Here is a 14137-nt window from a genome sequence, read left to right as displayed (position 1 = left end):
AATAATAATTAATGCTGTCCATTATTATTTATTTTTCTCCATGTCATGTCAAAATTAAATAAATAAATTAAATTAAATATACGAATAAAAAACAGTGTAACATTAAGCTACTTCTGCCCCTCTACCACACCCTCGTCACTAGAGGGCGCTGTGTCCCGGCCGCTCGGTGGAACGACACATTCCTCCTCTTCACCCCGGCAGCCAGCTGCTTTCACATCCGGGCGGCTCTCTCGCTCCTCTTCAATCGCAATCCGCCTTCCTTCCCTGCGCTTTCGACCGGGGAGGTCTGCGGCTGTACAAGAAACCCCCGAATCCCGGGCCCTCTGTCGGCGTCTGGTACCGGGCCACTGAGGCGCTGCTTCCCCGCACAGCCGGTCTCACATGACGCGGGCTCCGCCGATGGTGGTGCACGGCGCCGAGCGCTCCCCGTCGGTGCGACATCTCCGCGCTGAAGTAGCATCGCTGGCTAACATTAGCTAACAACATCGATCTCTCTGCTGCTCCACCCCCCTCTCCCTCCGGTCGACCTCCCGCTACCGATCAGTCACATCAACAGTTGATTGATAGCTTACACTGGACCACCGATGGCAACCCCCCCACCCCGACCGTCCATCGGCTAGCGCAGGAAGCCCACTCGTCCCCCCCCCTGACGTTTCGGATTTCGGGCCCACAAAGAGAGGAGCTTCGGAGTTTTAACCCGTGATATTATCACCAACCCCCTCTCCTCCTCTGTGGCCTTTTAGGGGTCCGTTTCCTCTCTACCTCAACACCCCGATGCCTCCCCGTCCCTGTGTGTAACCTCTGCTGCACTATCACCCAGACTCTCATCAGCCCCCTTCCGAGCCCCACCGACACCGGCTCTGCTGCTTCTGACAATCCGACCAAGGAGCGCTGCTTGGCGCGCACTGACTGCGGCGAACCCTGGGCGGAATCTCCGGTTCTCTCCCCCCCTCTCCCCCTCTCTTCTCTCAGCCTGGCTGCAGAGCGAAGCTAGCTGGCTGGCCTGTTCCACTTCACACCCACACACACACACACACACACAGCAATTCCAGTCTGCCCGTGATCCCCACCACCCCAGCAGATCTCCGTGACATACGTCCCACAGCAGCGCCCGAGCCTCGGGTCTCGCCATGCCGGGTCCGGTGGCCGGTAGCAAGTCCCGTGTGTACGCAGACGTCAACACGCTGAAGAGCCGGGAATACTGGGACTACGAGGCCCACGTACCTAACTGGAAGTGAGGATATATCTATTTACTGCAGGTTGCTGTATTTGCATGCATGTGATGTGTGACCACCGCAGATAATGGATCCCTGTATGCATGTGTGTTGGTGGAAGAGGGAAAGTGTGGCAGATGGGTGCCTATTATTAAACATTAGCTGTGAGGGTGTGATGACATGGTGGTAGTACAGTCTGTCAGTCTCCCAGCCCACTGCCCTGCAGTTCTGCACCGTGTACCACCTTCCTCACCTCCATCTCTGTCCCCATGTTCACCCCTTCTGTTGACTTAAATGACACCCACCTCAAGTTCAGAACCACATATCACTTTATTCCCTCAAGCAAAGCTCATCTCAGTGACAAGTACACTTTTGAAATTACTCACTGACTTGATTGCACGCTGAGGCTGAAAATAATCTTCCTTCGTTCTCACATAGTCACACAAGCTCTGCACTGTTTCTCTGTCTGTCCCTATAGCAACCAGGAGGACTACCAGCTGGTTCGTAAACTGGGCAGAGGGAAGTACAGCGAAGTGTTCGAGGCAATCAACATCACCAACAATGAGAAGGTGGTGGTCAAGATCCTGAAGGTGAGCAGTCGGATCTCCTTGGGCTAAATGCTGAATGTCTTTCCTGTATGTGTGATGTGAAGCCTTCCCCTTGAAATGGAGTTAAATAGTAATAGTCATAGTTTGAAATGAAGAATGAGTCAAACATTGTTAGAATTCCTGAAAACTCCTGACACTGAATTATAATTATTTAAGTAAGTCTTTGTGCAAAAATGCCGAACATTCCCCTGGAAAGAATGCAGCAGCAGCAGCAGCATGTCAATCAGGATCAGCAGGTTGGAGATCCAGAGTCAGAAATAGCCCACAGGAAAACATCTCTGCTCTTACATCATGATGTGATTTATTATTTTTTTTCTTATACCCCAAAGACCTCTGTTCTGAATCTTTGCTTCGTTTTCCTCTGCAACTAGCCCGTCAAAAAGAAGAAGATCAAGCGGGAGATCAAGATCCTGGAGAACTTGCGAGGAGGGACCAACATCATCCGACTGGTGGACACAGTCAAAGACCCAGTGGTAGGACCGCTAACGGCATGCCTGTCCTGTAGAGATGAGGGAGTGAGTGGAGAGTGTTGGACTGAAACTGTTGAGAGACATTAGTTGGCTTTTTTTATTAGGTGCCATGATTTCACACCTATACAATTACGGATGCAGCAATTGTATTTTTCATGCTAAATTAATTTTCTTTTGAAAGTATTTCGAATTCTGCATTTTTTTCCAGCTGCTGACAATTTTCTACTGAAAATAATATAATCCAGGAGGATTGTGTGAAGAGCAGTCCTGCTTCTGTGCCTTGTTCATAGTATTTTCTGGAACAAAGCAACCAGTATGCCCAGTATATTCAGCTGGCCATGTGATATGCATTTTCAGATGTGTTGTATAGATGGAGACTTTTCTGAAACGGCACTAAACTGCTTGTCTGGATGGAGATCGTTTTTTTGTTTTAAAACCTTGTTTTAAAAATGCCCATGTACACATGGACTAGTGTCTCTATGAGTCCCTGGAGAGAGTCCAAGTCTCGCCCCGTCCGTTGGTCCATCATGGGACCTTGTTTCAGAAACAATGTACAGTAGTTAATGGTGTGAGACATTTTTTGATCTGTTTGCACTGTGCCATGAATTACACATTTGGTGTTTGTAAATTTAATCGACAATTTTTTCAACTCGAAAAAGTCATCGTTTAAGTATAAAAGTGTGGAAGTAAGTAATTAGAAAAACTACACACCCGAAAGACATGTAAGTGATGTCGTCTCATTTGAAGGAGCACTTTGTAGTTTTGGGGAAGAAATTTTAATGTGAAGAGAAAGATCTTTGATTTTTTTTTTTTTTTTTTTTTTTTTGCCTAAACCAACTAATTAAACAAACTCTGTTTGTTTTCATGACTGAATGAACTGAATAAACAAGGTGACCTTAGAGGGGCAACACAGATTCATACTGTTTTACTTTGTTTATATGTGGCGGACCCTGCCACCTTTCTAGCTTCAAACAGTGTTCTGGGACCTTATTTCCCTCTGAGAACAGCTTGTTTATTCACTTGTGGAAAAAATAAATATTTCTGACCTCATTAATATTGTGAATATTTAAATTCTGAGTTTGAATTTCTTCTCCAACACTACACAGTGCCCCTTTAGTGCTCATCACAACCCTAAACCACAACCTTGTAGAGTTAGTCCTGCGTAATAGCAGACTCACAGAACTGACTAACTCCTTTTGCCAAGGTGACGGCCATGTTGGTGTTAGTGTTGTACATTACACAAGACGATGTGGTGCACTGAGCGCTTTTACACAAAACTAAATGGTACTTTACGATCTTTATATCAAACCGACTGTCTTTACTTGCCAAATTATCTTTGAAATTGACAAACATCATATATGTAATACATTCACACAGGATGAAAAAATGATTTGTCTCCATATACATTTTTTTTTTTTTCTGAAAAAAGGTGCCATTAGGAACACCAGGAGGGGAAGGACCCTGCTCCTCTATTTATATAGTGGCATTAGATCACCACAACAAATTGAAGGAGCGGGACAGAAAACAGTGGCTGAATTTCTTAGAACAACACTGACAGAGAAACAGTTTTTAATATGAAATGAATCTCAACATGATTAGAGCAATATTGGCACCAGTACTATGACGTCCTCTCTCTGTGCATCCCTAATGTAGTAATGAATAAATACAATATCCACTGGAAGTTTGTATGAGAAAATTTTAGGTGGCATTTCTTTTCTTTTTGTTCCAGTCACTCTTAACAATCCCCCCAAAACACTCCTCTTGCAGCATATGATCAAACAGCTGCCTCACATCTGTGTCACATAAGGATATTTAAATCACAAGTAAGCAACTGCCAGCAGTGTACTGATGGGTTTGAGGAAATCATGGATTTAAGAAGTGATCACAGGTGTTGCAAATTATATAATCACTTTTGGGAGGCACTGATTGATTACAGACTGGATGTGATTATTGTTTGCATCATGGGGGTGAAACCTGTTGCTGTGGAAAAGTAAGACACGCTGTAATTCCTTTTTTATTTTTACTTGTCTTGTGATTATTTTGGTTTACGGTGGCGGGCTTCCTGGAATTCGCAGCTGTCAAATCCTAAGAAGTAGAGTCAGAAAACTTAGTAAATTACCTGGAGAGTTTGGGGAACAAATGGGCCACTTTCATGTATTTTTAGTCTGAAGTCTGTGCTAGACTGAAAGTCTCTTTGTTGAACTTTTCAGAGGTGGAAGCCATGGAAGAGCACTGACTTAGCCTTTGTGTGGGATCACGTTCCCTTAGAACTCCAGTGGTTAGAAAGTCATTATTATATTAAAAGTTTTTGGAGAATTAGACTGAAATCAAGCAGCAGTGTCTGCCTGTCTGTCTATCAAGCTTCAGATCACGGTGCGGTTAAATCTGTGATTAATCAGGTGACTGAATCAGCAAAGAGCTCTTCCCTGCTCATTTTTTACTGTTGATGATTTTTATTTGACTGATTTCGACTCTCTGCCTCCCCCCACCCCCCCTCCCTCTCTCCCTCTCTCTCTCTCTCTCTCTCTCGGTGGCTGTACAGTCCAGAACTCCAGCGCTCGTCTTTGAATGCATCAATAACACAGACTTCAAGGTACAATGATCACCTCTCTTCTGCATGAATCTCGGGGGTCTGCTGTTTGGTCTTTGAGGTCACATTGAATGTTTTGTGCCCTCACTGGACCCTGCTGCCTGTTTATCACGTCCCATTTTGCAGTGTCTTGATCAGTAGGGGGCAAATGGCTCAGGGGGGCATCAGCTTTTTCCTGGAACTAATTTGAAATTCAAATTTCGGTTCAAATCCTGATGTAAATTTGTTCTTCCCCACAGGAGTTGTACCAGAAGTTGACAGATTATGATATCCGTTTCTATATGTATGAACTACTGAAGGTGAGACTTGATTTTTATTTCTTTTTTTAAATGTTACATTTAATGAATCAGAAATGTTCCCACTATTCGTGGCAAGATTCCTGGGAATTCAAATGACACATTTCCTGCTAATGTGGGCTCCTTGTGTCTGCCAGGCTCTGGACTACTGTCACAGTATGGGCATCATGCACCGTGACGTTAAACCCCACAATGTGATGATCGACCACCAGTTGAGAAAGGTAGTTGGTGCCCCATATAGTTCTTTTTTTTCACACACCCACACACGCTCTGAATATTATCTCTCACCTGCTCTCTCTCTGTTTATTTTCTCTCTGGCATTCGTCTTCCTTTCATTACTCCCCTGTTATATTCTCCCACATTTGAAAATGAGCTAGATAATTGTGGGTTAGTAATGCATTAGCATTGGCTTTTATAAGCATGTTGTCTCTGTAATGTGTTTGAGTCCAGTCTGCGTGAGATGATTAAAATGACAGCAGATTTATTTCCCATCTGAATTAGTGGGTTTTTTGATGCTCTCTGTTGGTGGGTGCTGCAACACAGTTCATTCTGTTCCCAGCTAATGAATGCATTTAGTGTGAAATATAATCTGGCGACTAATGAGCATGAGCAGTTATGGCAGAACAAAGTCTGTGTCAATCGAGAGAGATGAGGAACGCCAAGCTGGGACTGAAGCTGTAGCCTCTGGCTGGTAGCACAGCACTAGTGGGCATTGTTGTCTTGTTATGGCTCTTGGTGCCAATGGCTATTGCTGTAGTTGTCACGTTAGCTGTGGCTGTGATTGTGACTGGCTGGGTTTTTTTTTTTTTGTTCCACAGCACCAAATATAGTTACATTGACCAGCTAGCTTCACTGTGGCTTGTATTTAGAGTTACACATTAAAATAGTGTGTGACAGCCTAAACTGCCACAGCTACAGCCATAGCCAAAATCACACGATACGTTTCAGCTGCAATCTCAGCACAGTGTGACTAAAATATCAGCTTACAGAGGAAAACAGATCGGCCTGTTTAATTAAAACTAAACTAAGTAAACCAACTGCAGAGCTTAACAATAGAGCTTGATTAATGAAATGGTTGGCCGATATTGGCCTGTCACAGATATATTGGTATCAGTAATAGAGCCCGGCCAATACTTGATTTGTGTTGTTGCTTCTGATACTGATGTTAGTAAGTTCAAAATTCGGATGTCAATATATCTGCCAATATACACTTGTGTTGTCAGGTTACTAGAATTTCTAATTTTGATACAAATATAACAAGGCTTTTTACTGTGTGTAAAGCACAACACAATCTTAGTTCATTTACTCGTTACGTGGGATCGACTGATATGTTTTTTTAGGGGCGATACCGATTATTAGTAATCAAGGAGACTGATAACAGATATTTGGAACCAATATGCCGTTACAGTTAAAAATAAAGTCATAGTGTCCAAATCTATAATAACCAGCGATGGAATTTAACTAACTACAGTTTACTCAAGTACTGTTCTTTACTTGTACTTTTGTAACCAGTAACTCTGCAGAATCAGGGTCAATAATGTCTTTACGGACAGTAATGTTTATTGTTTAACTTAAATATATCCTGCACACAATTACTGTTAGGCTGGTGTGATGGATAAAGGCTCACAAAGCTTTGACCTCATACCCACAGCCACTCACTGGCTATGGCTACAGTTAGAGCTTGAGCCTGCAGGGGTTTCTGGGAATTGGAGTGCAGAAAAAACACACAAATTAAATCACAGCACCAAAAACGAAAAATTTCAACTGTTCATTTTCATTGTCGTATCCCACTGATCGAAACTTGAGCTGTAGCTGGAGTAATGCACTACTATCTGCTGAGCAATGCAATATTAAATCCAGTAATACACTTCTGGCCTTGTCCAGTAGGGGGCAGCAGCTGAACATAGATGTGTAATAACTCAACATCCCTTTCAGAATACATCAGCAACACACACACACACACACACACACACACACCTCCACCTTATACCAGTGTGTGTTGATCAGTGATGTTAGGTCACACCTGATGGTGTTGTTCATTCACACTTTCTCTACATTCTGTCTTAAGGCTGTGAAGCTAAATGAGGATAAATTGTGTGTTTCCATAGCTACGCCTTATAGACTGGGGTTTGGCAGAGTTCTACCACCCATCCCAGGAGTACAATGTCAGAGTGGCGTCACGATACTTCAAAGGCCCCGAACTCCTGGTGGACTACCAGGTAACACACACACATACGCCCACACACACATCTGCCCACATTAAAACAACCATCAGAGAGACTTGACTTTCTGTATCGCTGCCACGTTTACAAGAACACACATGTACACACAACATATACATTTTTAAAAGGCCTGCAGTCACACATTGATGAGACAATGTTGTCACCACACATGGATAATCCTGACGCCTGTGTTCTCATCATCGGCAGTGCTGTTTGATGATTTTGTGTTTCAGATGTATGATTACAGTCTAGACATGTGGAGCTTGGGCTGTATGCTGGCCAGTATGATTTTTCAGAAAGAGCCCTTCTTCCATGGACAAGACAACTACGACCAGGTACCTGTGACACACATGTGCAGCTCACACACACACCAAGAACAACAGCAGCTCACTCAAATTGATTGAAACAGATGAGTGCAGATCATTATTTACTGATTTCATGCACACATACTGGAAAAAATCTAAATGTCTGGCTCACTTCTGTGCACACACAGAGGTGTTTGGTGCATCCCGTGTCTCAGTTAGGTACAGGATGTCCAAAACATGTAATGGAGACAACCTGTAATCTGTTGTGCCTCACTCTCACGTGTCAACAGTTTAATCAGAAAGAGAGCGCTGTCATTCAGCACAAACAGAACTAGAGCTCCGAGGAGATTTCTTAGATTTAACTAAGAGGCTAACAATCTTGAGCATAGCTTTATTTGTCAAGGGTTAGAGTTTGAACTCCGGTTTGTTGTGTTTTCCAGTTGGTGAGAATCGCCAAGGTCCTGGGGACAGACGAGCTGTTTGGCTACCTGCGTAAATACCACATCGAACTGGACCCGCGCTTCAAAGACCTGCTGGGACAGTAAGTCCACTCTGACTTTACCTCTGGCAATTCCATCCCACTTATTGTGACATACAGTAGCTGCTCTGGAACTGAATCTAAAGTAGAAGTCAAGACCGAATACAGGCTAAAAATATCCTGATGAGCACTAACGTGAAGTAGCCGAAGAACGCCCGCTCTGCTGAAGTCCTTGAGCGACTCACTGAAAGTGCTAATTTGATATTTTTAAACTTTCAGTGCTGCTGGCCCTCTTCTGACTCACACTTGGCCCCTTAAAACAGTCCCATCAAAGACAAATAAAAGGCATATTACATCTGGAAAAGAAAGCCCCATTATAGGATCTATCCTCGTAATCCTGGCACGCGTGATTAGGACCATTGACTTTCACTTTCCAGCACACAAAGAAACATGTTGTCCTGCCTGCCTTTATAAGCGTGCTGGGTTGAAACTGCGTCACAGTGGTAGTTACAAACATGAGTTCACCTTTTCCACTGCAACTCCTTGTTATTGCTCCTGTTATGTAATGTGCTGAGGGGGAATTTGGTGGGAAACGTCTTTAGCACCATTTTGAGCCACACTTATACAGTCTTAAAGGTACACTGTTGATTTTTCTTTAAAATGTAATGTTTCTCACCAGAACCTGTGTGTTACCCTGAAGCCTTTGAAACCTGATTTGGTTAAATCCATGTCAATATCAGCTAGCTTTTCTTTGCCTTTTTCTGACTTCTTGTTACATTACTTGGTGCATAATCACTGCCAACTGCAATGCTGAAGAAATGTGTGTCCATTTGTGCATAAAAAAAAACAGGGACCCACTTATCAAAACATTACTTTATTTATTTATTAATTTATTATCTTTTAATTGTTTTTAATGTATTTTATTTTGGAAAGAAGCCGACAACTGAATTCACACACTATGATCCCTCAAATGTGGGATGGGGCCAGAATATTTTAAATATATAGAATTATAAATTACCCCTAAAAAAATCTATATATATATCCTGCCTGATATATCGGCCAGACTCCACTCCACAGCACCACTCGTGTTCAAAACTCCACAGGGTGCCTTTAAGTTCTGTGTCACTGCAGCAGCACTTGGAAGTAAACGCTCACTGTTCACTGCTGCTTTAGTTCCCACTGCTCAGCTGTTGGAATAAATTTGAGTCCTCGAGTTTTTCTTTCTGTTGTCATGTGCTAATCAGATAGGACCACACTCTACAGTTTACAGTCAATGCTCATCCTATATGAGCATAATAGAAAAAAATAGCAAAAACAAACCAGAATACAGGACACAAGAGAATCTCATTATATGGGTCAGTAATGTCACTGTTGGTATTAGTGGCACTATCAGTACATGTCCCCTCAGCAGTGGCTGTTGTGTGCCCACAGGCAGAGCAGGAAGCGCTGGGAACAGTTTGTGCAGACAGAGAACCAGCACCTGGTGAGTCCCGAAGCTCTGGACCTGCTGGACAAGCTGCTACGCTACGACCACCAACAGAGACTGACTGCCACAGAGGCCATGGAGCACCCGTACTTCTGTAAGCAGGACACACACTTCCACACACAGTGCACACAGGCAACACACACATACACAGTGAGCCTTTTGGGGTTTTCTAGATGTTTGTAGCACAAGCTAAACGTAAGTTTGATAATAATGTAAAGTCAACAGTAACTCCTATGTTGTTGTGATAAAGTCAGGTAAGTGCAGCATAAAAGAAAATATTGTTTGCTGGATAGCACAATGCTAGGTAGCACAATATCAGGCTTCAGGTGCTCCTGGTGTAAATATTAAAGTGAACCTCTGGCTCTTCTGCTCATTTATCTATAGTATTTTTCTGGGTTTTAAAGATGATCCTAAACTCAAAGTAGCATTAACATATATTGTTAAGGAAGTCTTAAAATGTCATTTCTCTCCTCCTGCAGACCCAGTAATAAAGGAGCAGTCTCTGTCGAACTCTGACAACAACATGGTTTCCAGTGGCAACACTACAGCACGATGAAACACAGGTAACAGTTTGAAGATTACTCACTGGTCACGGTGTATTTTGATGATTTCTTTATGTAATATACACCATTAAAGCCACTACATGTAGAATTTGACAGTGACTATTTTAGTTTAAAACATCTAAATAAGTGAACTCACATCATCAACAGGATGAATAAACAACAACACGTTACAAAGACATCTGTGTATTGTGTTGTGGAGATGTCTACTAAAGTTAGCATGCTAACCAGCTAGCCACAGCCTATCCTGCCTCATAATAACACTTTGTTCCGGCAAGAGGATATTGTCCAGATGTCACCACTTTTGCAGACTTGTGGACTTTGCGGGTGTGATCGCACTTCACGGGCGCTGAGTGCTACCAAACCCACAATTCATCTTGTCCACAAAAGCCCTCAAGCAGACTTTCTGTAGACTTAGAGAGAGTTTGCCTGGGACTTCAGTGGTCTTCAGTGGACATGATTTTATTGCCCACAATTCATTGCAATACGGACGTGACATTAATGTTCTTGTTATGAATGTTTGAAACAATTACTTCATAAAATGTTAGTTGAATCACGTCGTTCAGAAATCATTTCCTCCCACATCATGATACAAAATATATAGATGTACAGATTGCAGATTGTACATATATTGTAGTCTTTAGGACTGTCCATAAGAGGCTTATTCTAGCCTTACAGTCTCATACCCTTGCAGACTTGATGGGATTACATTGAAAATGTCACAGTACGCATGACTGAAGAATGAGAGGGCTCAGTCTGCATGACCAGAGGGTGGACGTTTGAATTCAGCCATGGTCTAAATCACCTCTGTACTGTATTGCCTGTTGTCAAACTGACCTCCAGCAGTCATGGAGGCTGTGTTCAGACCCAGTTTAGTGCCAAGCCGTATTCAGTGTCACGTCAAGCTGCCAAATCTAGTTGAGCTGGGCCCGGTTGCCCATGGTGACCCACACTGTGATCCAAGGTCCCAGTTCAGACAAACTCTAGAGCCACTGGCTCCCCGGCTTAGTTTGATTAAATGAACAAATATAACATAATATATATACTGTATATGTAATTATAATAAATAAGCCATTTAGCAACATCTGTATAAAATCTATGGCAAAAGACAAATAAGCAATGAAAGAAGTAGAACTGAATAGATATAATATTAAAACAAATGGAAGATACCCCGTGCACAGCAGTGCTTCTCTTCTGGGTGCAGCCAGTACAGGGCAAATCAGAGTAGATCATAAAATCAATATTCCAGCACACACCAGGATATAATTGACACTAATTTATTAACAGTTACATTGAAACAAGAGGGAGCGAACTATGTGTTTCGCATGTTGTTTCATCAGATTCGCTCTGTGCGTGATTACCAACAGGTGTATCTTTCAGTAATCAGGTGCTGATCAGGGAGAATCCAACAAGGTCACATTCCCCAATAGATACACTTCATCGATTAATAAAAAAAAAAAGCAATAATAGGCAATAGCCACTTCAATTCCACTGCACAAAACTATAAACCATTTTGCATAAGATAATGAGATACAAAAAATGATTGCATCAGAATACACAATCAGGCTGATCTGATCACTGTACTGCAGAAGACTAGATACAGAATCTATAAGATTCCACAATATATAACAGTACAAACCACCGACCTGTAACTGTTAAAAGTGTCATTCGTATCCTGGTGTGCACTGGAATATTGATTTTTTTAATCTAGATATAGGATATTATCAAAATACCAAACAACATCTAGTAAAGATATTTGTTTAAAACGTCCTGTAAAAGGTGAACAGTAAATGTAATAGAAATAGATTATATTCAAAATACAGTTTAGGCAGTGTTTATGCTCAGGTAGCTAGCGTCAGGTTTGATTTATGTTAAATGAGCTTCTCAACCTAGCGGCCAAACACTTTTTCCAGGGTCACATTGAGTTACATTTTAATGTCACTTTTCTACCATTCAACCAAATAATTACTGCTGGGGTGTCAAACCAGTCAACTTCTGTTTTTCTTCTCCGCTTTCAGACAACAATGTTTTGTTTTTTTTACAAGATTGCCACTCGGGATATTATTAGTGTTACAAACTCTATTCAATGAGGAGAATAAGGATAAACAGCCAATGATGGGTTTTTATTACAGTAATTTGATCAGAAGAAAGGTCAACCTTGCAGATACAATGCCTGTTGAAATGTCATGTCCACTCTTTTGTTTCCTCCTCCTCACTCTCTTATGTTCTCTTTCTCTCTGCAGAAGTGGAAGAAGAAGGATGTTTGTTACCTCAACTTTGTACCCGGTTGTGACAGTAACTTTGACAAGTGTACAGTGACAATGGATCAAAGTAACTCTGACCAGTTACATACTCAGATATGTGCATACGGATACACACAGACACACACAAATACATACACGTCAATGCAAGCACACCCTCTATACAAACACTTATGCAGACATGTATACGTACACCCTCCTCCTCTGTATCAGTCTGCGATTGGCTTGTCCTGGTTCCCTGTCCAGCAGCCTGACCAATGAGCTTGAAGCTGCTCCCCCGTCGTCCCCCAAATCGTCTTTTTCCTCCCAGCTCAGTCTCATGTAGGTCAACAAGGACAAACTACTTTTAAAGACAATTCAGTCCCTCCTCCTCTCTGTCATCCCTCCTTTATGTCAGCCCCTCTTTATTTGCATCAGCATGGAGAATGAACAGGAGTGTGAGCCTGTATGAGCCCCAACCCCCCTCCCCTCCCGACCTGTTCATCCATCCGTCTGTCTGCCCCCCCTCCTCCCTACCATCCTGTATCCCCCAACAGACAGACAGACGTCTTAGCACTACTCCAGTACTGAAAGCGGCATGGTGGACTCTCTCTAGATAGAATGATGATGATGATAATAATAATAATATTAATGAAAAATAAATGATTTTTATTTAGATGAACTCTGCCTGTGTCGAGAGTGAATTTATTGCTTGTTACATTTTGCTCTGATTTGATTCTGCCACATATGGACAGACAGACATATAAACACCTGGCAAAATACTCCACATTGCATCTGTGTTAGTTCCCACTACAAAAGGTGTCTACAGTACCACATTTTGCCATGATGACACACACACACCCACAAGGTGAAAACATTACAAGCCACGCTGATAAGGCTGGTAATCAACACCTCTCTAAAACAGTAAAAAAGAGAAAAGAAAAGAATATTATAACTTTTTTTATTAGGTGATGCAACACGACAAGTGAGAGACGTGAAAGGAACAACACTAACCAAAAAAAGATAAATAGCTATATTATATGTATATTGTAACCTTCATGGAAGGAGGAATTGTTGCAGAACTGTTGTATTGGAGTGCATTAGTTTTAGGTAGGTGTACCTAATAAACTGGAAACTGGGTGTATATATTAAAGATCCCCTCCACATGTGTATTTAGGCATATATAAAAATATGTGTCTGACATGGGTGTTTGCAAAAATGTTTTACCATTATAAAATCCTCCTCACACCTACTCCTCCCTCATTAAAGAGTCAAGATTCTACAAATTTGCAAATGTTTTTCATCTCACAGATTTAAAGCAACATCTAGAAATTGGCATGCCAATTTGGCGCCCCACATAGTTTCTGAGTGCAACATCACTGTTGTAAATACAGATCACAGGTCTAACAACTACAAACAAAACTCATTACGTCATAACAATGTTATGTGTTGAAAACTTGTATGTTGAAGTAAACATGTATGTAACGCTGTGATCCTACCCTCTCACTGAAGTTACATAGTGCAGAAACAAGTGACAGAGACCATTCACCCTGTTACAAGACACTGTACCATCAACATGATTTGAAGCTGTTATTTTAGTTTTAAAAAGTTACATATCGCCTTAATTGTTGGACACAAGATGTCTCCTATTTCACTGTCTCAGTATAT

At 42.1% G+C, this 14137-nt stretch overlaps 1 protein-coding gene across 1 annotated transcript; it reads left to right on the top strand.

Moving 5' to 3' along the window:
* Positions 1–207: 207 nt before the first annotated feature.
* On the top strand, positions 208–13151 carry csnk2a2b (casein kinase 2, alpha prime polypeptide b). Its single transcript, XM_073472260.1, has 12 exons — positions 208–1234; positions 1693–1804; positions 2194–2295; positions 4835–4885; positions 5122–5181; positions 5316–5399; positions 7287–7397; positions 7634–7735; positions 8146–8246; positions 9615–9763; positions 10149–10232; positions 12473–13151. Exons 1-11 carry the CDS (start codon positions 1131–1133, stop codon positions 10223–10225), a joined length of 1053 nt encoding a protein of 350 aa, XP_073328361.1. The 5' UTR covers positions 208–1130; the 3' UTR covers positions 10226–10232; positions 12473–13151.
* Positions 13152–14137: the final 986 nt, after the last annotated feature.

The sequence above is a fragment of the Pagrus major genome, chromosome 8 (genome assembly GCF_040436345.1).
Source record: "Pagrus major chromosome 8, Pma_NU_1.0".
Lineage (NCBI taxonomy): Eukaryota > Metazoa > Chordata > Actinopteri > Spariformes > Sparidae > Pagrus > Pagrus major.
This window is presented reverse-complemented; position numbering and strand designations above follow the sequence as displayed.